General features: G+C 40.8%; 1 protein-coding gene across 1 annotated transcript; it reads left to right on the top strand.

Moving 5' to 3' along the window:
• On the top strand, positions 1-27,673 carry APOH (apolipoprotein H). Its single transcript, XM_075178037.1, has 8 exons — positions 1-115; positions 4,258-4,434; positions 6,303-6,399; positions 13,712-13,788; positions 20,567-20,755; positions 21,332-21,511; positions 21,626-21,823; positions 26,149-27,673. The coding sequence occupies exons 1-8, from the start codon at positions 52-54 to the stop codon at positions 26,214-26,216; spliced, it is 1,050 nt and encodes a 349-aa protein (XP_075034138.1). The 5' UTR covers positions 1-51; the 3' UTR covers positions 26,217-27,673.

Raw genomic sequence — 27,673 nt, forward strand, 5'->3', positions numbered from 1 at the left:
GTGAATGACCGTGTTGCAGTTCAGGGTGCCTGATGCTCAGCTCTTGGGACGATGTTACGGTCATCAGTCTTGATCGGTGTGATCTGTCTACTTAGTTATGTTTCAGCAGGAAAAGGTACGGCCACACAATGCTCTGTATGGAACACTTCAGAAGTCTAATTTGTGGTATACGTCGTATTTTATTTTATTTATTCATTTCGTTACTCCTTTGGCTGTCAGACAACAATATAGTTATACCCTTAGAGGTAGCCATCTCATCCCTTAGACAAAGCATTAAAAACATATGTAGACAAGCAACATTAAAAAAAAAACACATTTTTTTATTTTATTTTATTTATTTATTTATTTATTTATTTTAGGTGTATTATATTAGGGTGTTAGTGCTTGTGGTAACTGGTTTAAAGATAGTCATGTGCAGGTGTCCTGAGCTTTGAAGTGTTGTAGTACTTTGCACTTGAAATATCATTCATGTAGAAGAAATATATATTCTATAGTTTGTGTCAGGCAATTGCAGAGCGAGGGTTGGCGTAGCAGATGAAAATGTCTAAACAATTTTACAACATATCATATTTAAAAGTCTTTATATCCTTTCTTTGGTTTGGTCTTTTTTGCTTCCTGAAGAAAACAGAAGTTTAGTCATTGTCTATTCTCTTCAGACAGGACAATTTCCTATTTTATCAATACGGACAGCTGATTCAGTTGGACATTGCATTTATATTCTATAAAAGTGTTCTTTATGCTGGCATTATGTAATCCACGCCCACTTTCACGCATTTGCATAAGAAGTGATGGAAAGTGAGGAAAAACGTTTATAAAATTTTATCGAATATGGAAAACAAAGTAGGACAATCATAATGACAAAATAAGTTTCCATCTCTTCATTTTTATTGAATAGCAAAACCATCTTGCGGTGCAGGAGGGGCAAATTAAAACGAATGCACAGATTTAGTGGAGGGAGCAGGGCCGGATTAAGAGAATGGTGGCCCCCCGTCTAAGGCTACTGTGAGGCTCCCCGTCTAAGGGTACTGTGAGGCCCCCCCGGCTCAGGGTACTGTGAACCCCCCCCCCCCGATATATTGTACAGCATAATATAATAGCTCTGCTCTGTTCCTTCTGCACCCCCCCCCCCAAGCGCTTACCTCCTATTCCTCGTGGTCAAGATCTGTCCTTTCTTCACTGCAGGCTGCAGCAGGCATTCTTCGGTCACTCCATGTTGTGTGCGATAAGCTCCTTACTGAGGAGATCTCGTGAGAGTGAGACTATGACTCAAAGTCTCACTCTCACGAGATCTCAGTGTGGAGATTACTGCGCACCGCGGAAGCACTACAGTGACAGCAGGCAGCTAACAGCATGACATTTGCTGTTAGCTGCCTGCCATTCTCCATGACCTGACAGTAGGAGCCTGGGACGGGGATGCCCCCGACCCGATGAATGCCGGTAGTACACAGAAATAAAAAAATAAAAAAATCAAGTTAAAATAGTTTCAAGGGTTCCCCAGATGCTCGAGGCCCCTGGGCTCTAGCCCAGAAAGCCCCCGGGTTAATTCGGCCCTGAGTGAGAGGGGTATATCTGTGCTACACGCAAAAGCAGACAGTATATTCCCTGTATGCAAAAATAAATGTCATTTGCATCCCTTGGTTTGTCCAGGTGTAACTTTGCACACTTTAGCTGGATTTGCTCTTAATGGCAAATAAGGATCTAAGTGCTTTCTTTATAGTCCTTCTTTCCCAATTGTTTGAATATGAGGCCCGAACCCTAATAACCCAGATTAGCTTGTTATTCTGCCACCCCCTTCCCATGGATCCTTGAAGCTGTTAGACAGCATGATAACACTAGACAAATATTGGTTAAACAAGAATGATAATATGTGTGGGGTAGGATTGTGAAACGCGTTGACTGGCTTGTTATTTGTTGGGGACAGAATGACAAAGTGCTAAAAGTTCATCAATCATTTTATTCTAATCCTGATAATATTTAATGCCAAAGTTCACTCAGATTCAAATTTTGAGAGACACTTTGTGTTTTAAAAACAATTTAATTGATTTAAATTTACTGTCAAAAGAAGGAAATGAATTAAGATCACCAATAAAGCATAAATTACCGGCCCTACAACATTATTTTGATTATCAGAAAGTTCCCCATGTTAGTTCTGAGCGTGTGCACTAAAAATCCATGCTGTGACAAAAACACTAGAATAGTATTTTGGACTGGTATGTTTGTCCCAGGTTTCTAACCTACATGCTTTAAAAACCCCAGGGAGATTGTTTTGTGCGGGAAGGAGCTTCCCAAAAGAGCATGTTCAGTTTTAGGAAAAAGCTGGTAAGGGTCCCTGGGGTATAAATGTAGCGAGAAGGGTGGGCTTCATTTTAAAGGCCCAGTTCGGGTCTACAGGTCTTCTAGTCTGACAATATACTGATTAATGCAGGGTTTCCCAAGCCCAGTCCTCAGGGCTCCCCAACAGTGCAGGTTTTCAGGATCACATGTGATATAATTAGGACCACCTGTGGATCAGTTACAATGTGTCAGTCAGTAATGAATACACCTGTGTTCCAGCAAGGAGATATGGAAAACCTGCACTGTTAGGGAGCCCTGAGGACTGGGTTTGGGAAACCCTGGATTAATGTTTGCACCTATAGGTGTTTAAAAAGGATGTCAGTGTACCCTCCCCTCTCTCCATTTCTAATCTCCTTACTGTGTCCCCCATAATTCTTCCTTTTCCTATTTCAAAAGACCTCTTCCTATCCCCTAGACTGCCCCACTTTTCCCTTTCTTCTATTTTAACGTGCTTTTACATTTTTGTTTTGCTTAAAAATCATCTAATTACTGATTGTTTACTGTAACTTTGTCTTTACATTGTTAAAAAAAAAACAAAAACGGATGTCAGTGTGATCAGTGGGAGACTTAGCTCTGCATGGGGAAAGGGACTGCAGGGTCACTCTAGGAGATAGCCTGATATATGTTGTGAGTAAACTATATGTACTGGAACTTCTTATGTTTGTGTTTAGTTTGATAGTCGGGAACAACGGGTGTTTAGTGAGAGCCAGACAGGCAAGGTGTTTATTTTGAAGTTTTCTTTATTTTTTAAAACTGGATGAGGCCAGTTGTACCAAAACTGGGCCTTTTGTGACTTCGCTGCTGCTGTACACTACCATCTACCCCAGGAATAGCACCTGTTCCTCTAACCTGGTTACAATTCTCATATGTCCATATATAGCTTTTACTTATCGCTTTGTGTCTCCTTATACCTGGGGAGGCACCTAAATGGATACACCCGTAGATACGCTATTTAGGAGTAGTATCTCTTGTGAGCGCTGAAGAGGTGGTGCAACAATACACCATGAAATAGTACTTAATCCGTTAGCATGGCGGCTATATTATATGAAGCCGTGACAGTCTATTCTCATTACTAATTTGTCATTTCCATTTGGTCTACTGCACTAAAGAAGATTGCGTTGGATTTTTAAAACGGAAAAAAACAGATGTTTGTATTTAATTTAATTTATAAATGTGGCAATCGGTGTTACTAACTGACTTTTATGGAATAACTTCTAGCAGTTTACTTGTAGACCACCCCTACTTAATATAACATGCAAGGGAAGAAAGGTGTGCAACATTAAGGATTATAAGGGGTAGATTTATCAAAGCTTCTACGAAGAAAAAGTGGAGGTGTTGCCCATAGCAACCAATCATATTCTAGCTTTTATTTTCTAGATTGTACTAGATAAATGATAGCTAGAATCTGATTAGTTGCTATGGGCAACACCTCCACTTTTCCTTTGTAGAAGCTTTGATAAATCTACCCCTAAAGATCCTTTTACAAAACATCCAGCTTGACCCAGCGTCTGCCTGTCTCATGGTTGTGGAACATTTGGAAACTTGAGCTGGTGTTTCATGCAACATAATAAAAAACTAAATGTACTTATTCTATGGCACGTGCAAGGCGCAAGTTTGGGGATGTTTAATACAACGATTCCTATAGTTTTTATAAATGTGGAATATTTTAATAATTATATTTGTTAACTACTCATCTTTCCATGACTTTTCCTTTGCAGCTACACTGTGCAGCATGTTCTATAAATGCCCTAGAGTGCATATAATATATATATATATATATATATATATATATATATATATATTATACTGTATAAATTGGTAAGGGGATACATAGAATTTTGTATACAGTGCATAGTATAGTAATGGAGGTTGGGGGTCCGATCTAGAACATGTCCTTTTTCATTCATCTTAAATATGTTTTAGTGTGTGCCAGGCCACGAGAATTGCCGTATTCTGTTTTCAAACCGGGAAAGGTGATATATGAACCCTCGGACATGGTTACATACTCCTGTATCCCGGGGTATGTCAAGGATTCTGGGAATGATAAAGCTGTGTGTTTGACCCCTGGAAACTGGGACCACGCCACATTAAAATGCAAACGTGAGTAAATATGTGACATCAATACTCCCATACTCACTGTATTATTAGTCTTTATATTATATACTCATTTACATACAGTGTCAGGAAACATATATGTTTTAACACTACTATCCTGTATTGTACATACAGTGTAAGGAGTCATCTTTATTTCCATGCTGCGAAATCTGTCTCTCATCCCTCTCATTTATTTACAGAGAAAGGAGTCGATTTTATATCCATACTGTTAAAATGCTGATTACTCTGTCTCTTCCCTCTCATTTAAATACAGTGAAAAGAGTCACCTTTACTTCCACTCTGCTAGAATGCTGCCGAATCTGACTCCTCCCTCTCATTTGCATTCAGTGAAAGAAGTCACCATTATTTCCATACTGTTGAATGCTGTCAAATCTGTCTCCTCCCTCTCATTTACATACAGTGAAAGGAGTCACCATTATTTCCATACTGTTGAATGCTGCCGAATCTGGCTCCTCCCTCTCATTTACATGCAGTGAAAGGAGTCACCTCTATATCCACTCTGCTAGAATGCTAGGAAATCTGGCTCCTCCTTTTCATTACATACAGTGAAAGGAGTCATCTCTATATACATACTGCTAGAATGCTGCTGACTCTATCCCCTCTCACTCATTTGCATACTGCAGTCACTGTTATCAACATGAAATACCATAAGGAAAGGGAATGTAGATTTATGAAAAGAGAAATTATCTAAAGCTATTTACAAAGCAAATAGCAACAATCATATATAGGTCGATAATCATATAGTAACCAAGGTGTGCGATGGTATAACCGGGTCTGCCACAAAAACACTCATGCACAAAGTGTACAGTTATAAAGGTATTTATTAAAACATATTAAAAGCCATAATTGGTATTGCAAAATAAAACCACATGTGTGCAAGTATCAGTGCCAAATTCAACTTGTAGCGAAGTAGGTGCACCTACATGCTATACAGATTGTATAATAAACCAGTCCAGCAACTGTGCAAAACAGCTTCTCTATTTTGATGTAGAAAATGAGATATGAACCTCAGGGGAATATCGCTCCCTTATTGTTAGGGATGGTGGTGTGGAGCTTTAAACTGTATAATTAGATGAGGCAGCAATACTTTACATTACTTTTGTAATTTGATGACAGATTTATAGTTGGAGTGAGGCATATCCTAGATCCAATTTAAATTGCAATGTAAAAATAAAGCTATCAAGTATTTGTGTGTTACGTGAAAAATCAGCAGTATTTAACTTATGTGCTAAATAATAAACTAATTTGCACCCCTTGCATTGTAACATGGTTTGTCCCGGAGAACATTTACTCCTTTTTTTTTTGCCTTGACTCAGGCCCTCAGAGTCTAAGTGCAATTCTCAGACACAAAATGTTCACTTAAGTTGGTGTTCTCTAATGGTGGGGGAATCTGCAAACATTCTAAAAAGATCTCTTTGATGGATTAACATTACAATTGACACCATGGGGTAAATGTATCAATATGCGGGTTCTTCAACACCCGCGTGTTCAGCCTCTTCCGCGATTAAATTTCAAGCGGCGCTGCATTGTAAAGGGAAGTTAACCCTTTACAATGCAGCACCGCTTGAAATTTAATCGCGGAAGAGGCTGAACACGGCGGGTGTTGAAGAACCCGCATATTGATACATTTACCCCAATATCTCATTAAAAATATTTATTTAGGGTGTAAAAACATCCTTTTTTTTGTTTAAAATTAAAAGTTGTGCTTTTTTTTTAAATTACAGACTTTTTATAGTCGTTCCATATTTTCTTTACTTTACTTGACACAGTCCAGTATTTTGTATGTATGTAATGTATGTATTTATTTTAAGGGTGTCTTATAGGCAATAACATTTGACTTCATGTTTACACAGCGAGGCAGTGCCGAAAGCCTGGCCCTATAGACAATGGGAAGATAACATACACAGATCTAACTTATCAGAGTGTGATATACTTTTCATGCAACAAAGGGTGAGTTTGTTAAGCAAAGTAAACAACATGGAAATCAAATAGTTTTCCATTAAAAGATCATATATTCATTTAATAATGTCTGTGTATCTATTTATAAGGGCATTTGATTAGGGTACATTATTGGATTAATCTCCACTAGTGAAAACCGGCGGTAACAGCCTTAAATGAAACTGTAATGTAATGACTAAATTACTTTATTAACAGAATTCAATAACATTTTTATATACTACATTACATGTAGAAACTTTAACAATGGAGTATAATGAATAAATAACTATATTATCAATGACTATATTAAAAGTACTAAAGAATTTCTTTTTACACTACAATATATTTATAACTTTTTCCATCAAAGTTACATTGCTGGGCATGGTCCCTGCAAGGTGTGCTGATATATGTCGCTGCAAATAGCTCACAAATTCTAGACCACCCAGCAAGTCACATGTTCCAGGTCACCCAATAGGGCTGCAAATAACTGTCCCAGATTACAGACCACCCAGCAGGTCACATGTGCCAGGTCACCCAGCAGGTGCATAGGGAGAGTTCACTTACTGTCACAGTTTCCAGAGCAACCAGCAGGTTTATGTCATTTATGTGATTGTGTTAAGTGAGAATAAGACAGCAGGTGACAGGAATAGTGTCATGATCAGAGTAATGGGGCAAGCAGAAGGCTACAGACTGAGGGGTCGATTTATCAAACAGTTTCAAGCCCTATAACTCGTGAAAAGGGGGGGGGGTTTATATATATCTGGTGATGCACAAACAAACACCTCCTTACTTTTTACTTTGCTTTGCCTATTGTCAGGATGTCATAAAGTTGCACCTACTTTCTTGTGACCCTAATGCTAAAGTAATAGAGACCAGCTCCCTAGACACCGGCCACTGTCTAGCATCGGTCACACTGTACAAAAGAAAAAGATAAGTTTAAATAGAGTACATCCCTCCCGCAGCCCTAACTTGATGAATAGATGGCACTCACACATTGCCTTTAAAAAGGAGTTCTCTGCAGGAGTTCTGCTTGATTGCAGACCCACCCTATCACCTTGCTGCTATCTGTGTAAAACAGATGTTAATGTATATATATATATATATATATCCTGGAAAAAAATATTTACCTGAATTATTTAGAGCTAATCCGAATGTTCAGCAACTCAGAAAATATGCTAAATCTAACAATTCTACAACCATTGGGCCAGTTTCTTAAACCCATCTCTCGGAGCTTGAATCTATCACTGTCCACTTCTCTCCTTTGCAAGTATTTATTTTCTGACATCCAGCCACAGATGCTCAAAGCATCCGAATGATTTATCTCAAACTGCTGGCAGACATCCCCTTCCCAAACAGCACAAGATACTAGCTGTCATCTCTAGCCTGCTGGGCCTGGACTGTTACCAAGTTCAATGGACCCAGCTTTTTCTTGTCACCTTACAAGATCTGTCTTCTCCTAGAGAGATACTCTGTCTGCGAAAGAACAATTCTGTGTGCGCTCAGCTAGAAAGCTGCGCTGGACGGATGAGATATTTTGCTGGAAACCATTTTGGCGAAATGATTGAGATGTTGAACGACTTCATGGATGTTGGCGTAGAGTCGAGTGAGACAGATGTTTTATGTCAGGAAGCTGTTCAAGCTTGCCAATGAAGTTCTGTATCAGATCAAGCAACACATTCTATATTCCATGCAAGCGGACAGTAAAACAATAATCCTTACCTTTTAAAGAGTTTTTACCACAGTATCAGATATACTCTCTGGGGATTTTCATCGATATGGTGAATACAATACAGAAACAACTCAATTAAATTCTAGAATGCTGCTGAATTGCTTTTATTCCTCTCATACGCATAGGATGTCCCTGGCATTAGGAACACATGAGATAGATAAGACAAATAAAAGTTCAACTAAAGGATATATCCACTTTCATACTAGTGGTTTTCATTAAATACACTTCATCAAAACACACATTTTTTCAAGGGCAACGTGAACAGGGGAGGGCTGCTAAAATTTAGCCCGGGGGGCAAGTTTTGACTCAGAAGCCTGTTAGTAAGAACCCAGCCTGCCCTTGAACATGAACGTTACTTTAGTTTAGGATACAGCTATACCTGGCTTCTTCTGGAGTAATATTGTTTTGTTTGTTTGCTCTGTGTAATCGACTGTCTGGCTCTACTCAAACTTACGCATCAAAGTCCATTATGTGTTACCTTCTCTGCAGGTGTTGGCTCTGTGCAGGATTTAAACTCTTGCTCGTGCAACAAGCCTGCAGACAGGTTTGTGATACTATTAGTCTTTGGTTTTGGTATTGGAAGTAGGGAGTCTCAAAGTTAGTTCTTGGGTCTGGTAAAAGACATTCTACTCTGATTCATAAAAATGTGTCGGTGAGGCAGATTTGCTTGTTGTGGTGATAAGTAGTCAACTATCGCCGCCACTTATTAAGTACTCTCAGATTTGGGCTTCCAGTTCCACTAAAAAGGTTTAACAATAGATTAAAATATATATTTTAAGTGGGAGATGAGGGAGGGGGGGCAGGTACATGACAGGAATAATCAATAAACTGACAACATACAAAGAAGAAGAAGGAAAAACAAGGCTGGTGGGAATATAAACCAGAAATACAAAAAGTAGTAGCAATAGTTTAAAAAACCTCAGGAAGTTAGACTTAAAATATTTTTTTAAATAAAAATAATAACAATTGGCTACTGAAACATACTTTATTCAAATAAAAAAGCAAATTTTCTTTCACTTCTTCCAGTTTTGGCAGTAATGTATAGGGCGAAGCTCTATGGCAATGAAGCTTGTTACCCTTTGATAAATATGCCCATCAGTCACGTATCTCTTGTTATTTTGCATCTACTGTTTAACCCTATGCGGTCTGTCGTTCCTACGCACAAATGGTACTTTATTGTAGTCCTGCAATCATGGGATGGTGGCAGTTGAATATCAGCTGATTTAGTGTAATTTTTATCTATATATCATCCGTACCGTACAATGTGTTCTTGCCAGCTGTACATGTCAGGGATGCTTAGAAGGGTGAGCTGTTTGGCTGGCATAGGGTATCGGAGCCTGTTATTTAGAGAGATGCACTAGAACAGTGAAAACCTAGGAATGGGAATTGGCTAAGTGACAGAATTGGATGAGTACACAGTGTTACAATGCAGATTCTTTCTTGAGGTTCCTATGAGGTCTGGGACATTTTTTTGGACAAAATGTTGAGACCACGAGAGCTTAAAATAAACTGAAAAAACAAATTATGGAGGCACGCTGAGAATGTATGTCATAGCCCAGCTGCTGTGAATAATTCCTTCAAATGCTGTTTACAGAAATACGCTGGTAATAGTAGTTTAAATCTTTGTTACTATTATTGCATTTACATGAGATTATTGTTGACTTGGAAAGCAGCATATTTCCTTCTGTTATTCTGTGTATTTCAAAGAACAAGCAAAATCACTATTTAAATATTAAAACCTTGGCAAGACTGTTGTAAGTAAAATACACCACATAGACACCAGGGGGTATAATTACTAAAGGGTGGGTTTGAAAAAGTGGAGATGTTGCCTACAGCAACCAATCAGATTCTTTTGTAGAATGCACTAGATAAATGATAATTAGCATCTGATTGGTTGCTATAGGTAACATCTCCACTTTTTCAAACCCACAGCTTGATAAATTTACCCCTTTGTGTTTAATAGTGAAAGTGAGATATTTTATAGGGGATTTTTTATTCATTTTAGTCAGGTGTTTTGTTTTGATTAATCCTTTAATATCCACATGCCCAGTTGGGTCTCATTGTGACAATATACCTGGAATGTAAAACATGAAATACCGTTCAAGATAAACAAAAGGGAGATAGAAGCATTTTGAAGACAGTGGTAGACAGAGGAAGATACAATTATATTGCAATTAACACAGGGAGCAAATTGCCTCCCAGGAAGCACCTGCTCTGCAAAGGAGTCGCTTCCTGCCTGATAAGTAACTGTTCCTTTCCTCTGACACACCCAGTACAGTAATACACACAATAGCACACAGATACCTTCATACAGAAATACACAAGATGAGGTAACACAACAAATGCATGTAAAATCAGCGTCCTAACACACATATGTCCAGACAGAAGCAATTCATGATGCGTCCAGCACTGCAACAGTGGCGTATGTGCCAGGTTTACGTCAGGCATACTGTACATCAGATACACACAACCAATACAACTCAGAATTGGTGCATCATACGCATGTTTGGAAATGTAGATTGCAGTTATTCTGAATTCAGATGGCTCACAATTAAAAAATAGCTCCTTACATCGTATTCCCCATGAATACATTTATGCTGCGCTGATAGTGCATATGTTTTGTCTACTGCAACAGATCCATTTTCATATTTATTTTTTTGTAACCTTGACTTATTGACACCCTATTATATGTTTTGATTGTCTCTATGTATTGTGCATTGACAATGTTCAGCAAATTCTCCATTTGTAAAGGATAAACACTTTTTACCTTGACTATTAACAGTGTAGTGTGTACAGTGATTACACACTAATGGATCTGAGTCAGATCCAAAGGAGTTTTGTTTTAAACTGTACGTAACTCGGCTCTGCATACTGTGAATTCAACAAGGAACGGATCTCAAGATCCGTGTGGTGATGACTGCGGGTGTAGGTTTAGTCTGCTGTACTAGACCAGACACTGCAGGACAATACCTGTGTGGAATATAAAATCTATATATAAATACATATTCAATTATTGTTACATGTCAATATTATAGTCATTTATGAATATACATGGAAATTTAAAAAAAACATTAGGGTGTATTTAATGTCTACAGTACATAACAGACATTTTTCAGTTGTTCGTGACTACAAACACATGTTATAGCATGCATACGATTGGGGCAGCACAGTGGAGTAGTGGTTAGCACTTCTGCCTCACAGCGCTGGGGTCATGAGTTCAATTCCTGACCATGGCCTTATCTGTGTGGAGTTTGTATGTTCTCCCCATGTTTGCGTGGGTTTCCTCCAGGTGCTCCGGTTTCCTCCCACACTCCAAAAACATACTAGTAGGTTAATTGGCTGCTAACAAAATTGACCCTAGTCTGTCTCTCTCTGTCTGTCTGTGTGTATGTTAGGAAATTATGTAAGCTCCAATGGGGCAGGGACTGATGTAAATCGGTTTAGTCTCAACTCTGTCTTACAGTAAGCAAGGGGACTTTGGGTTTGTAACACAACTGTTTCCTGTGTGTATTTGAATGCTTTTATTATGATTAATTGTATATAGTTAGAAATGGTCTTTTGCACAGAAGCACAAACTGAGGGGCACAAAATGAGTTCCATTAACAGTGTAGGGAAAAGACATTGGAACTCAGAGATGGAGAATTGAAGACCTTTTTGCAGGAATAAAAGTCTGTACACCCTCCAACGGTATGTGGTCGACAGCTAGACATTCATTTAGTCGACATTCAGAAAGTCGACAATATTAGGTGGACAATTAGTAGTATAGGCTTAGAGCTAGGATTAAGTATAGGGTTAGGATTAGGGTTAGGTCTAGATTAGGCATAGTGTGAGGGTTAGGGCTAGGCTTAGGCATAAGTTTAGGATTAGGGTTAGGGCTAGCCTTACGCATAGGTTTAGGGTTAGGGTTAGGGCTAGCCTTACGCATAGGTTTAGGGTTAGGGTTAGGGCTAGCCTTACGCATAGGTTTAGGCATAGGGTTAGGGCTAGGGCTAGGTTTAAGCATAGAGTTAGGATTAGGGTTAGTACTAGGTTTAGGCATAGGTTTAGGGCTAGGCTTAGGCATATGGGGCCTGATTCATTAAGGATCTTAAATGAAGAGGTATCTTATTTCAGTCTCCTGGACAAAACCATGTTACAATGCAAGGGGTGCAAAATACTGACTGTTTATTCATGTAGCACACAAATATCAACTTTAAATTTCAGTGTACAAATAAGCTATCAAGTATTTGTGTGCTACATGAAAAAACAGTCAGTATTTTGCGCCCCTTGCATTGTAACATGGTTTTGTCCAGGAGACTGAAATAAGATACCTCTTCATTTAAAATCCTTAATGAATCAGGCCCAGGGTTAGGATTAGGGTTAGAGCTAGGTTTAGGCATAGGGTTAGAGCTAGGTTTAGGCTTAGGCATAGGGTCAGTGTTAGGGCTAGATTTAGGCATAGGGTTAGGGTTAGGGCTAGGCTTATGCATAGAGTTAGGATTAAGATTAGTACTAGGTTTAGGCATAGGGTTAGGATTAGGGTTAGGGCTAGGTTTAGGCATAGGGTCAGTGTTAGGGCTAGATTTAGGCATAGAGTTAGGGATAGGGCTAGGCTTATGCATAGAGTTAGGATTAAGGTTAGTACTAGGTTTAGGCATAGGGTTAGAATTAGGGTTAGGGCTAGGTTTAGGCATAGGGTTAGGATTAGGGTTAGGGCTAGGTTTAGGCATAGGGTTAGGATTAGGGTTAGGGCTAGGCTTAGGCATAGGGTCAGTGTTAGGGCTAGATTTAGGCATAGAGTTAGGGATAGGGCTAGGCTTATGCATAGAGTTAGGATTAAGGTTAGTACTAGGTTTAGGCATAGGGTTAGGATTAGGGTTAGGGCTAGGTTTAGGCATAGGGTTAGGGTTAGGATTAGGGTTAGGGCTAGGCTTAGGCATAGGGTCAGTGTTAGGGCTAGATTTAGGCATAGGGTTAGGGTTAGGCTTAGGCCTAGGCTTATGCATAGGTTTAAATTTAGGGCAAGCCTTAGGCATAGGGTTAGGATTAGGGTCAGGGTAAAGTTTAGGCATTTGGTTAGTTTTAGTGATATTATTGTCGACCTAATAATACTGTCTACATTTGAATTGTCACCTAATAATACTGTGTACATATGAATCGTTGACCTAATAATAATGTCATTATCATCGACTTTCCAAACCTGTCTATATTATGGTGTCGACCATATAAATGTCGATCATGTAACTGTTGAACATACGTATCACCACCCCCCCCCCCCCCCCCCCCCAAAGCAGGAAACCCCCTGGAACTGCTCCCTCTCTACTCTTTCAGCTCATTTAAGTAATCTTGGTTTTGCATATGGGTGCCAAAGTTGGAGCACGTCTTTGCCTAATCCACACTCAGCAAGTTATACCCCACCTGCCCAACTCCTACTGTCGGCTCGTGAAAATGTTACACTCCTGCAGAAGCTACCATTACTGCCCCTAAATCCATGCACTTTCCCATTTGTGCAAAAGTAGGCATATACCATATTTGCATTCACATATGTATATTCAATATATATTTAAATGCCACTTGTCCTAGTTGTTCTTTATGGATATTCTCACCCTCTTCCAGGTATATATTACATGGCGCGAGTGAGAGCAAGTGTATGGAGACTGGGACATGGAACGCAATGCTTCCGACCTGTGAACGTAAGTTTAAAAACCGCTCCTAATTATGCTGTTACTGGTTAACTGTTTTTTCCAAAAACCACATCTGCAAATTATTAGATAAAGCAGATATATGTCCTCTCTAAGTTATAAAAGTGGAGGAATATTAACATTTCTTCTAAAAATAAATCCCATTCCATTTGCTTTCCTGTAACCAAAACTTTAGGGTGTCCCAGCCATGGTAGTGGGCATGTCCTCACCACGAAGAAGAGGTTCCATCTTCCCAAAGCATTCTGTACCTTTTCTTGTGGATAGGGTTAGCTTTCAAATATAAAAAAAAAACATATTTTAAATAAAGTTGTGATTAACTATATGTAAACACTATCATCAACCATTCAACAAATGCTAAGGGGTAGATTTAGCAAACCTTCTAAAACAGAAAAAGCGCAGATGTTGCCCTTTGGAACCAATAGAATGTACTAGATAAATGATAACTAAAATGTGATTGGTTGCTGTGGACAACATCTCCTCTTATCTTTTTATAAGGATTGATAAATCTACCCCTAACATAGTACCCCTAACTAATATTCCGCATTCTAGTCATCTATGGGCACTGCAGGTCCTGAGTGCATACACACTGCAGAATTGTAACAACATTGTTCCATCACTGAACGAGATTTTTAGTTCAGCTTAAAAATCTCGTTCAACGATGCGATGGGCTTTGGAACGATAAGCGATCATTGTTGCTGTGTACTCACTAATGTGATATTGGGCCAACCGGTCGTTTATCATCTGATTGGCCTGATAATCGGCTGAAAACACTGTAGCGTGTACACAGCCCTATGATTGTGTAAGATTTCTTGGGAGACTGTGGATAGTGAGGCATTCTGCAGAAATGGCAGAATACCCTCTGTGGGTGGGTGAGTGTATGTTAGTGTTATCCTTCAAATGATATCATTCAGAATAGTAAGAGGCAAATTTACTGGCTATGTCATAATGATATGAAGTTCAGGCAGGGGCGGATCTAGAAAAATGCTGTACCCGGGGCGAGATAGGGGGGGGCGATTTAGGCCCCGCCCCTTTCTAACATCTTAGGCCCCCGATCGCCCCCCCCCCCTGGATCCGCCAGTGAGTTCAGGTCCCTTGCTCATTTTCTAAGATTAACCCCGGGGCTCAAGAAACATGTAACTTGTGGGCTAAGTGTTTACCTGCTCTATTCCCTACTTTATAAAAGTAATGTCATAGCCTGGCCCCTGCTTCTTGTAAGTGACGTACTAATAAAGTGATGGAAAACATCTGAGGACAACCAGCAGTAATCTTTGTCTGTTACATCCTGAATCTGCACTTCTCATCTCAGTGCTCTGGACAATGTAACTTGGTGAGTTTTTGTCACTATTTCAATTATTTATTTGCCTTAGTCGATTCCCACTTATTTTCAAATATATATATATATATATATATATATATATATATATATATATATCATCATTCCCCGCATCACACCCTTTTTTATCCATATTGCCCCCTTCATTACTCCGATCCGCTTATAGACTCTGTAATACACTAAGCCTGAAAAACCTGCCATCACAAACTATAACTATTTAAATAGTACAGTCATCTTTCCACCTCCCTCTTCTACTGCTTCTACTAGCTGGTGATTTATTACGAAATCCTGGTCATCTATCCCCTTCCCCCAATATTGCCCATATATGTTGTTATCATTCTATATTCTATAAACTTAAATGTGCTTTATTGAATGCATTCTCTTTCTGAAACAAATTAACCTTTGTTCATGACCACTTCCTATCAAACCATCTCAGCCTCCTGGCAATAATAGAAACATGGCTCATTCACATGGTGGTCTCCACTTCACCCATACCTCCGGGTCTAGAAGCAGACAAGGTGGTGGAGTTGTTTTCCTCCTTTCCACAAGCATAGCTCTATTAAATGACCATTCCTTATGTTCTTTTGAAGTACATACTAAGTTTCAATCCATTCTCTCTTCATGATGCTGTAATCTATTATCAGCCTGGACTACAAAAACAATCCCTTGAACATTTATCTGCTTGGCCTCCTCATTTCTTATTCTTTGACATCCCCACCATCACCTTGGGAGATTTCAACATTCCAAATGATTATCCACATTCTCCTTGTGCCTCCAAACTATTATTTCAAACCTCCTCTCGGAGCCTCTTACAATGGAACGACTCTTCTGCCCATCATGTTGACCACTGCCTGATCTTGATTCCTCTGGAACCTGTTTAGTTCTGATTACTTAAACACTCATTTTGCTCTGTCAGACCATCTCCTTTTCACCTGCGAGCTCTCTTCCATTACTTTAATCCATCTGCTCTCAAACTCTGCCAAGCCATCTTATACCTGGTGAAATCTCAGTTCCGTTAAGGTCAGCAACTTCTCTCCCCAATTTCTACATTTTCCTCTCCTGATCTGGCAGTATTACATCTTAACCAACCCTACCAACAGATCTTGATCAAGTGTTCCCAAACTATTCTTGATTGTGTGTCGGCCACAATCTCAGCCATAGCACAAAAAACTTAATTGCAAAGTAGAATGCCATTTGTGAAAATCTTTTATTTCTAATGACTTCCTGAAATATATTGCTATCTACCACTCCTATTGAAATGTCCTGGACAGTCCAAACAAACATTCTTCAAATCTCAGATATCTGTTCAGGCTTCTAACTCTTTTTTAATATTCTTAAATATCTTCTTATCCCCCCCCCACCTCCTCAAACCAACCCTTCCAAACATCATCAATGACCAAGTTCTTTAACTTCAAGAGAAGACTTCAAATTGTATCTTCTTTCACGGGTAACATCCTGATTGATTTCTTTCCTGCACCCTCAGACAAATTCTCTTCATTTGATCACAGAAATAAAGATGAAGTATCAATTCCCTTTATCCCCTCACACTCTACTACATTTCTACTTAACCCTAAACTCTCAGTTATAGGGTCAACTAGACACTTAGTAGAGTGTCAATCAATGTCTGCTGTGCTCATAAGCCTTAATTAATATCTGTAATCTCTCTCTCTCTCTCTCTCTCCTGGTATCTTTCCATCATTATTCAAACATACTATTATCTCTCCCTTTCTGAAAAAAAAACTAATTTTTACCCAATCTCTCTCTTATATTACAGACCCATCTCACAACTCTCATGACCCTCCAAGCTTCTCGAGATGTTTGCCTAAACTCACTTCGCACCCTTTCATTTATACACAACCTATAAGATTCTCTCCAGGGCTTCTGTTACACCACAGAAACTAAAATGACAAAGGTAGTCAATTATATGGTCACTGCTAAATCTAAAGGACTACTCTTTTCTAATTCTTCTGAACCTCTCTGATGCATTTGGCACTGCTGGCCACTGACATCTCATATAAATATTACATTTCCTAGGTATTAAGGACACTGTCCTATTCTGATTCTCATCGTACACATTGTGTGCTTCACTGGATCCACCGCCTCTCTACATTTTCTATTTATATTACTGAATGTCTGCCATTTATCTCCTATGTCCTCTCGCCACCTCAAACTCAATCTTTCATTAACTGAGCTAATAAAGTTCCCACTAGTCAACAGAATTTATCAAGCTGACGTCTCTATTTCTGTCCACACCACAACAATAAACCCTACCCCTCAAGCCTCCTGTATAGCCTTAACTGTGGTTTGTTCCAATCCAACTGGTTTTCAAATCCTGCTATATGCATCTAAGAAACATTTCCAGAATACCCACGTATCTCACACAAAATACTGTAAAAACTTTAATACTTGTCCTACTATAACCAAACTTTCACCCCTGCAATCTATTTTGTTTGCAGTTTTCCTTGCTAAATGTTCTTCTACTGCTGCTGCGAGCCCATACATTGGTAGCCTGTATGTTACCAAATCCAATACAAAATACTTCTACTAACATACAAACCTATTAACAAAACTGCACCAACATACATGAGTTCTCTTGTCTCAAAATATCTCCCATCTCAACGGCTCTGCTCAAGGGATATGCCTCTCCTTACCTGCTTCCAGTCCCGTTTACAGGATTTTTTTTGAGCTACTCCCAACCTGTGGAATTCCATGACTCATACATCAAGACTTTCCCTAAGCCTCTAAACCTTTAAAGGTTGTCTGCAAAGTCACCTCTTTAGCCAACCTCATCAAATTTCCTAATTACCTTCTTAAACTGCCCAGGCCATTCTACACAGTTACCACCCCTCTACACAGTTACTCTAAACTTCCGTGTATTCTCTTTTTTCTCAAGCAACTTACTGGCCCTTGAACCAACATTGTTGTGTGACTGTGACATAGCCCTACTAAGCATTTTTCCCATTACCATCTTCCTGGATTACTACACACTATAAGGCACTATTAATCTCCTAGAGATTGTAAGGTTGCAAGCAGGGCCATCTTACCTCTTTGTTTGTTAATAAAAGCGCTTCAGTCTATGCTGGAGCTATATAATAAATGTAATAAAGAATATGTGGGTCATGCATTGGGCCTCCAGCTTATCTTTTAATGAGGTAAGTTTAGATGAACTGGCTTTGGATGGAGGGAACCTAAGTCAACTACCTGTTTCAATAGATCCTTTTTGGAGTCTAAGTTCCCTCTTTTAAGGATGGACACCCTTTGAACAGTGGTTCCACTTTTGACTCCTTTCAGGACGCACCGGTTATGATATTACGGAGTATATAAGCACAGATAAGGCCCTAGGAGATATTAGCAAGAACTCATGGAATTGCCACTGTCTAAAGTGCTTGGTGGAAGATGATATTTCTACTTGAAGGACACCAGGGAATAGTCTATCCAAATGTTGTATAACCTGTTGCAATACACACTTATCTACTAGTACCAAGTCAATTCTATTATATGTTTGTATGTAAGTATGGCTAAGGATAAAAGGTATAGTCCCTCTCCTCCATATGTTGGGATCTCCAAAGATCTTGAGGACTGTATGATTTGGAGTAGCTACAGGATCCATCTTATTTGTGAACTGGGTGAGTTTAAAGTCTCCTGAGATGATTAGACAGCCCTCTTGGTGTGAGTTAACTTTAGTGAGAACTGTATGAATAAAGGTGATAGGGTTGATGTTAAGAGCATAAAGGGATAGAGTAGTGACTATATATTCCTTTAGGGTATCAATCAATATGTCAAAGCTTCCTACTTTATCCAGTATGACCTCTTTGGGGATAAGTGGAGAAGTTTTCCCAAAACGGAGAGCCTCCCCATTATGGTTAGAGGGACCAATTGCCATAAAACATGTTATATTAAATTTTGATCTAAGAACATGGGAGAAGCTTATATAAAAGAACAAGTTAACCCGTGCATGATACTCATGCATTCTAGTCAAATCAAGCTACTTAAGGTGTTAAAAGGTTCTTGTCATGCATTTGGGCCTAGCCCAGGCCTCCTCAGGGGAAGAGCGTTACTTCCCGACGCAAGCGCCCTTTTTTAACATGGTTTTGTCCACATGTCACCACCTCATCATTTTTCTCCATCACCTCATCCTTCATCTTCATCGCCACATCCTTCATCAAGCTACTTAAGGTGTTAAAAACTCCCCACTGTCACCCCCGGCAACCACCAACCACTCCCAACTGTCACTTCTCCTTCAAGAAATATATAGGTCAGTGTATAACTCTGCCCAGCAGGTGGCGCTGCAGCTTGGTTTTTTTTTTTCTTCACACAAGCCACTAGGCATTTATATAGTAGATACATCTCCTGGAGCACAACAAGGTCCAACTTTCTACCTGTGGAAAATGGTCAGGACTTAGCATCTTTAAGTAGGTGAGTTAACCCATTTTGTGTTTAATGAAAACAAGTTAAGAGACATATTTAATTGTGAGAGTAATTGCCAGAGAAATTCAGCTGGAGCCGTTAGACCACAGGGCAACCTCCCAGCTAAAGTCATCGTATTGATCAGCTGTGAAGCCTGATTATTCTGAAAACAAGTAGAACATGTTCAGTATTATAGGAAAGGGAAAGTAAAGCTAGGGAAACAAGTTTGGATGGGACAACATAAAGAGACCTCTAGGGAAGGTTTGTGAAGTAGTCTCTACAGGCAGAGAATAGGTGATGAGAAAGTGATGTCCCCTCCATAGCTGCCAAAGGGGGTGAGGCAACACCAGGTTGGTGGCTTCCAACACTACAGATTCAGTCCAGAACCTTCAGGCAAGCACAAGTCGCGGTGCTTTGTACCTTCCCTTTTCCCCGCCCCTCGGCTATTTTACTTCCCCTTCTCCTCCTCTACTAGATGACGTAAAGACAAAACTGTTGGATATTATATTTTAACAGGAGTGCTACCTTTTCAGATATAGGAAAAAGAGTTACAAAATTCTATACAGAATAGAATCTTTGGATGAGAGTAAACATCATGACGGTATTGGAATTAGTGGAATGGTATCTAATTAGACATGACCCCTCCCACACACACTCACTCACTTAACACATGTGTAATTCACTGTAAGTCAAAGGGCTCCAAGAGTTGTTTATTATTTACTGTTCCTTTTATATTTTATGACCAGTAACATTACCAAGGTTTCAAGAAAATGGTATTTCTACTTGTACTATTCTAATTCTTTTTATAGATGTATAATATTCAGACAATGAAGAAAAAGGAGAGACACCCAAAAGAAAAAACACTGTACATCAGTTTATGCATTTCTTATGTTCTTTATTGTCTTTTTATATTGTACAAAAATATAAACATGCTGCAGAAAACATCATACACTGTAGGTTCCTATGAGGTATTTTGGGAGGGCGTGGCATGAACAGAAACGTTTTCAAAATGTTCATTCTCCCTTTAAGCGGTGACTTGTCCACATCCTATGATACCAAAGTTTGGGCAACTTAACCACTACAGACCAAGAGAAGGAAACATTTCCGTCTACCTAGATGTGGTGACATACAGTTGCCTGCTGAACTATGCCTTACTTGGAAATGAGAATGTCACCTGTGGAGAAAATGGTACCTGGAGTGACGTACCTGAATGCCGGGGTAAGGATTGAAGCCAATTGCAGACAGAGGGCATTGCCAGGGATTACTCACGTTTTGTGTAATTTAACATCCAAGAATATGAGAATTGGGTTACCCTAAATATCTAATACACACGTGAACTAGAAGTCTGCTTCTAGTTCACTTAACTTCGTCAGATGCTCTCTCTCTCGGTTTAAAGTTCCTTTACAAATATTGTAATTCCAGTGTGCTTATAAAACACATCCCAGGGGCAAACGCAGGATTTGTAGAGGGAGGTTTTCACACCACACCGCCAGTAGGCGTGACCAGCATGCATGGGGGCGTGGCTATAATTTTAGACAGTGCTTGGCTGCCCTCCAACTCTTCCTATCCCCATAATATATATGGGCAATGCTGCGTGCACTACTGTTAGGTGCACGTAGCTCTCCCTTTTCAAGCAGAGCCGTGTGAAGCGGGAGCCACCTCAATTATACAGTGCCCCAGGCTTGGAGGGGGTTTCCAGGCACTAGGAAACCCCCCTCGGTTTGCTTATGCATCCACAGTATACCTTTTGTGACAAGTCTTTTTATATCAACAATTTTTTTTGTATTCACATAGATGTCAAATGCCAGCGCCCAACAGAAATACTCTACGGGTACATGAGCTTTTCCCCATACCGGAAGTACAATTATAAAGAAGCTGTCACATATGGCTGTAACCCACCGTATACTCTGGATGGCCCCAGGAGCTCATACTGCGACAAAAATGAACAATGGACCCAAAAGCCAGTCTGCAGAGGTAAGACCCTTGTACAGGACCCCTCCCAGCAGCAGGGTCTTAATTCTAAATACAAGGTTAAATATGTGACCCAATCATAATTCACTAATATGGTTTTGCACTAATATCTTACAGCCCCATGCCATGTCACAACACCTAAGGCCACAGTGTTACATAACAAGAGAAAGACCCGCGTAGATGAGATTTCCGGGCAGCAGATACAACATGGTGACATCCTGACTTATTACTGCAAGAACAAGACCGATAATTGCGCATACACCGTTGAAAGCCAATGCCGGGATGGAAATTTCACGGTACCTGCTTGCTACAAGAGTAAGTATTGTCTTCTGAAAGATAGTCAGCGCTGTGGAGACAATTACTTTGTCATTTAAGTGAACTATAGTGTTCTGAAAACTGATGGAGCCTATTATTGGGGTAAAGAGTGACATCCACTGCACAGATTAACACAGAGTCATTAAGTCTAGTACAACATGCCAGACTCAAGGGTATATGAGGAGGGGGATAGCAACATTTCTCTTGGAGTGCTCCCTCAAGTATCATGACCATGATCCACAATACCACCTCTCACACTTACAATGACATGATCGGTGGAGGGAAAGAAGAGGTACTAGCACCCGATGAGCTGGCAGCTGTGGTATCCTGTATAATAGTCATCGTTTTAACCATTTTATTTTATTGGAATTCATGTAAACACCTATATGAGTATATGAAATGCAGCATGGAGCAGATGCTGTATGTAACTACAAAGTTCTTTACATTCTTGATTAATTGGGCCAACAGAATTTCTCTATATGAAGTCTAATTTACCCTGAAACACTCTAACACATGGATTAACAACAACAAAGAATGCTAAACAATGAACAATGTCATTGAGAGTTTAAGAAAAAGAGAGTATATTGTGGCTCCACATGCAGAATCTAAATAGTGAAGAGAGCAGGGGTGTATTTGTCTGGGAAAAGAGAGAGAGGTAAAGGGGAGGAGGGCCAGAGATAGAATCATGCTGATCATGATTGGGTAGGATTAGCCGCCGTTCCATTAGTGTCTGTGCAATGCTTGCTGGCATACTTTGGTCCTCTAGACCAATCTGGAAATGCACTTCCGCAATCTCTTCAGTACAGTACAAGGAACCCTTTTTGAGAGGGTTTGGAATAGGTGTACAGGGGCAAACGCAGGATTTGTAAAGGGGGGTTTCCACACCATGCCGCCAGCGGGCGTGACCAGCATGCATGGGGGCGTGGCTATAATTTTAGACAATGCTTGGCTGCTCTCCAACTCTTCCTATCCTCATAATATACATGGGCAATGCTGCGTGGGCTACTGTTAGGTGCACTTAGCTCTCCCTTTTCAAGCAGAGCCGTGTGAAGTGGGGGCATGGCCCAGCCACCTCAATTATACAGTGCCCCAGGCTTGGAGGGGAGTTTCCAGGCACTAGGAACCCCCCCCCCCCTTCTCCTCAGTTTGCCTATGGTGTATTATGCTCAAGAGGAAACTCATCTTAATCGCAGCAACTGTATATACACATAATGCAATGTTTATAATAATACTGTGGCCTTTTATTTACTATATCCATTAGAGCCAGAAAAGTAGCAACAAAAGAATTACCATAGCATCTGGTCAGGTAGGTGTCCAGGTAGTTGATCTGATGGGGTTGCCTGCGGAATCTATACTTGTATTTGAAGAGTTGCTGTGCATCAGTAGATATATTGAGATATTCTGTTTCATCTGCGTTAATTTTAAAATATCCATAGTCAATGATCTCCATCGATGAGGCAGGTGGGGACATATGCGCCTTGATTGTGTTTATTGCAGTGTCCTTGAGGAAGTGACCACTATTGCCCATGTGACCTAGCGTGAGTTGCGTGAATGACCAGGCCTAGCGTACAAAGGATTTTTCATCATCGAGAGCCATCGCTAAGACCAGAGTCGCTGATTGGTTTGTAGCATAGCTCAGACCTATGGCCTATCTTATGTTGTCTGCTACTTGGTGTCCAAGTCTAAAACCCACTTAGTCAGGGTGGATTAGTGTGACAATGACCATGGCTAACAATTTGGCAAATAATTTCTGAACTAGGGGATATTAGTCTATAGCTGAAGCATATTTTTGGATCTCCACATTCTTTTGGCAGAACAACTATGTCCGCCCCAATTGTGGATTTCTCAGTTGTTCTGCCTCTTAATACCGTTTTAAGTAATTTCGAAGCAGCAGAGAGAGTGTCGCTACACATTTTTTGGTATAAGAGTCTGTAAAGCCATCAGGGCCTGGGGCAGCAGCATTTTTGAGAGATTTAATTGTTTGTAGCGACTCCTTGGTGGTGACGTCTTTTTTTGAGCAAGGTTGCTTGGGAGCGATATCATTCACTGAAGCAGTTACATCCAGATTGTAAACCATATAATTTGGAGTAGTGTTTGCAAAAATTTACAATCTTTTGTGCATCATGTAAGAGCCACTCGGAGATCCTTTATAGCCATTATTCTTTTTCATGTTCTTTTAAGTTTAAGCTTCTGGGCCAAGATTGAGTCCACCTTTCCACCTGGCCCCTGTCTATGCAGGAGCAGGGTTATATCTTACCACTTTCTCTCTGTTGACCAAGTACAACATTACACAGCCCTTGTATTGCTGAGGCTCCCTCCTCAGCCAGTTACTGTGGACTCTATCTCAAAAACACAGGACTATCCTGAGCTCCTGTGTGGCAGACTGCCGCTCTCCTAGGACAGATCCCTTACAGTCTCCAACTGATCATGTCTGGGGTTGCAGTTTCTTGGGACAGACCTCTTGTCCATCTCCAACTGGTCCTGCCTCAGCTTTCCTTCCTCGTGAACATCACACAACGCCCTCACACTGGGCGTTTTTTACTTAAATTCAGGCGGGTGTGGTGATACACCTTTCCAGTCTTGGTGGATCCCAAACTCCAAGGAGTGAACAGGCTGCAAACTAGCACCACCTACTCTGCTAGTGTGCGTGTGTGTGTGTATATACAGTACTTTTCTTGTAAGAAAAAGGGTGCCGGAACTCATCTCTTTCTGCCCCATTTTTGTGTAGCCCTCCCTCTCTGCCCCCCTCCTTTATCTGTAGCCCTCTCTTTCTGCCCCCTCCTTTACCTGTAGCCCTCTCTTTCTGCCCCCTCCTTTACCTGTAGCCCTCTCTTTCTGCCGCCTCCTTTACCTGTAGCCCTCTCTTTCTGCGCCCCCTCCGCCGCTTTCAGTAGTCTGTTCTTACCTTCTATGCTTCTTTCCTCGCCTCTCTGCTTGATGGCGGCTCCTCTTACTAGCAGCGTCGTGACGTCACAACGCTGCCGGAGCTGGAAGCAGGACACACACTAAGGTGCAAAAGAGAAAAAAAAATGTTAATAAGTTAATTAAACTTTGAAAAAAGGAACGCCGTTCTGAGCGTTCTGACAAAAAAGCCCTATATATATATATATTCCTCTATAATTTTTTTGTCTCCACCTATCTGTTAAAACATAGGTGTGGTGAAGCCTTGCATGATATATATATATATATGTGTGTGTGTGTGTGTGTGTGTGTATAATGCAATAGACATCATGAATATACCACTCCTGTCACACCCTATAATCAGGGCTGGATTAACGGAATGGAGGCCCCTGGGCTAAGGGGGCCCCCATTCCCCCATGAGGCCCCCCCCGTTAGCAGCCTGGCCCCCCTGTTAGCCGACCGCTAACCCCCCCGCCCCCCCCAAGCACTTCTCTTCTCCTGTCACTGCAGTCCTCCTTCCGCGGCGCGCTGTAAGCTGCTTACTGAGGAGATCTCGTGACACGAGATCTCCTCAGTAAGGAGATTACTGAGCGCCGGAGAAGGAGGACTGCAGTGACAGAGCTCAGCATTGATCGGGTCGGGGGCGCCCCCGTCCCGATCAGTAATTCTGCTGAGCTCTGTCAAGGGCCCCCTGGATGCCTGAGACCCCTGGGCTGTAGCCCAGTTAGACCTCTGGTTAATCCGGCCCTGCCTATAATATATCAGTAGTACTTCACTCGGTCCTGCCACCATCTCTTCTCACTCCTCTCAATCCTACTGGTAGTGCAGTTGGTTGTCACATTGCCCCAACAGTTGTTAGTGCCTCCGGCCACTCGACATGAAGTGAAGGTTGTGCTGTTTGGTCACCACATCACCTACATAAACCAATGTGGAACACTGTTAAAATATAAAAAAAAATATGAAAAGAATTATTATGATTGTTATGGTCATTCTCTGACCAGAATACAAAGAAGCTGAGAGATAAACTCTACACGGCTGATCTGCGGCATAAGACAGAATAATGAACTGTAAGCACTAGTGTATAAACATCTCCATCAATCACACGCAGCGTATGATATTCCCGGCCAGAAGTCAATTACAAATGATTGGACGATGGATCTGAGCTCTCAGTGCTGAAATATTTACATTTACTTTTGGGAAGCTGACTCTAAATGGTTGGAATTTAAAAATGCGGTTGTATAAATAATGGATGCAGAAGACAATTATCTGCCATGTGTATCTGACTTATGTTTGTGTCAAATAGTCACTAATGGGCCATTATTTCGGAAGGCTCAGTTATTAAGGCAGTATTTCAATTCTCACTCCAGTGAAAATTAATGGACTGTATTTTAACTGAATCTGAACTTTTTCTCTCTGTCTTACAGAACCCGGATTTTTCTCAGCCTTTTCCACCGATCCATCAAAGATGACTCCCTGCACGCAGGAAACATAGCATCAACTGTCTACTTTATTACTGCTAGTAATTAAACACCGAACCTTTAAACTATTGTCACTGAATCATGTTGAAGTTATATTTACATTAATTGTTCATGAAATTGATGACATATCTTGAAAGTGCCGCCATCATGTGTTTATCTGTAATCTGTGGAATTGCACTTGTACCTGCATAAATTAACCTCATTGAGCCTGATTGTTAAATCAATGGAACTATCCACCAATCAGAGTGCTGGGAGCTGCCTACTGAGTATGACAGCGATCCAGCAGAGCCAAACTTATTCTCCAGTGCTCCAAGAGACCCCTTAGGGAGAGCTGCAAGTCTCACAGAGAAAGATTCATTTTTTGACAGAGAGAGAGCTGTCAACTCTACAGAAAAAGCTGCCAGTTTTGCAGAGAGAGCTGCCAATCTAACAGGGAGAACTGCCAGATTACCAGAGAGGGAAGGTGGTACAAGATGTCAGATTTCCAGAGGGAATCTGGGTCCAGTCCAATGGTCCAAGGGGTCACCGAGTCCAATCCAAAAGTCCAGAGGGAGTCCAAGACCAGTCCAGAAGGAGTTCAGGTTCAGTCCAGATCGAGTCTGGAACTGTTCGAGTTGTTTGCAAAATTTTCTGTTCCATTCCAGTTTTTACAAGTTCCAACATTCAATACGCTTGTGAAAGTCTCAGCTGCTGAAGGACCAGACAACATCCAGCTATACCAGGTAGATCTGGAATAAGACCTCCAGGGGCCCAAACCAAGATGCTGATCCACCCATACCACTCTATTTACGTACCCTACACACAGTGATCACTAGTCACACTAACACCCCACACCACATACACATTGTATCACTACACAGAGGTCACACAGATATCACACACGTAGTACACACAGAGCCCTTTACACAGGACCAGGGGCGGGCTGGGTCGGGGGGCAGGAGGGCATCGGTCTCCCGGACCGCTCAGTTTATCCACTGTTAGGGCCTCCCAGCCCTCCTCCCCCCCGGATGCACTATTACCTAATTATTACCGGTGGCCGCATCACATGACACGCGATGCGGCCGCCTCAGAGCACAGGCGGCCCTGTCATTGATGGCGCGGCCGTATCGTGTGTCATGTGATGCGGCCGCCTGTGCGCCCCCCCGGGCTGAATTTTGCCAGCCCGCGCCCGCACAGGACACACTGATATCACACACCTGCTGCACACTGATCTATATACACAAAGGGGGGCAACTTGCCAAAGAGTGATATACTTTAACACTGGAAAGCTCTGTGGTTTTTAATGTCAGCTCATTATGAGAACCAAGATTTTTTTTTTAAGACAGCCTAAAATATTAATGAGAAAATGAGAAGTTAGTAATTGCAAATTGCACCCTTGACGATAGTGTATTTACCGTGTTCATCCTGTAATTACGAGTGCACAAAAACACTTAAATGCATATATTAATGTCTATTAAAAATATATAACAAA

Source organism: Mixophyes fleayi, chromosome 6 (assembly GCF_038048845.1).
Source record: "Mixophyes fleayi isolate aMixFle1 chromosome 6, aMixFle1.hap1, whole genome shotgun sequence".
Classification (NCBI taxonomy): domain Eukaryota; kingdom Metazoa; phylum Chordata; class Amphibia; order Anura; family Limnodynastidae; genus Mixophyes; species Mixophyes fleayi.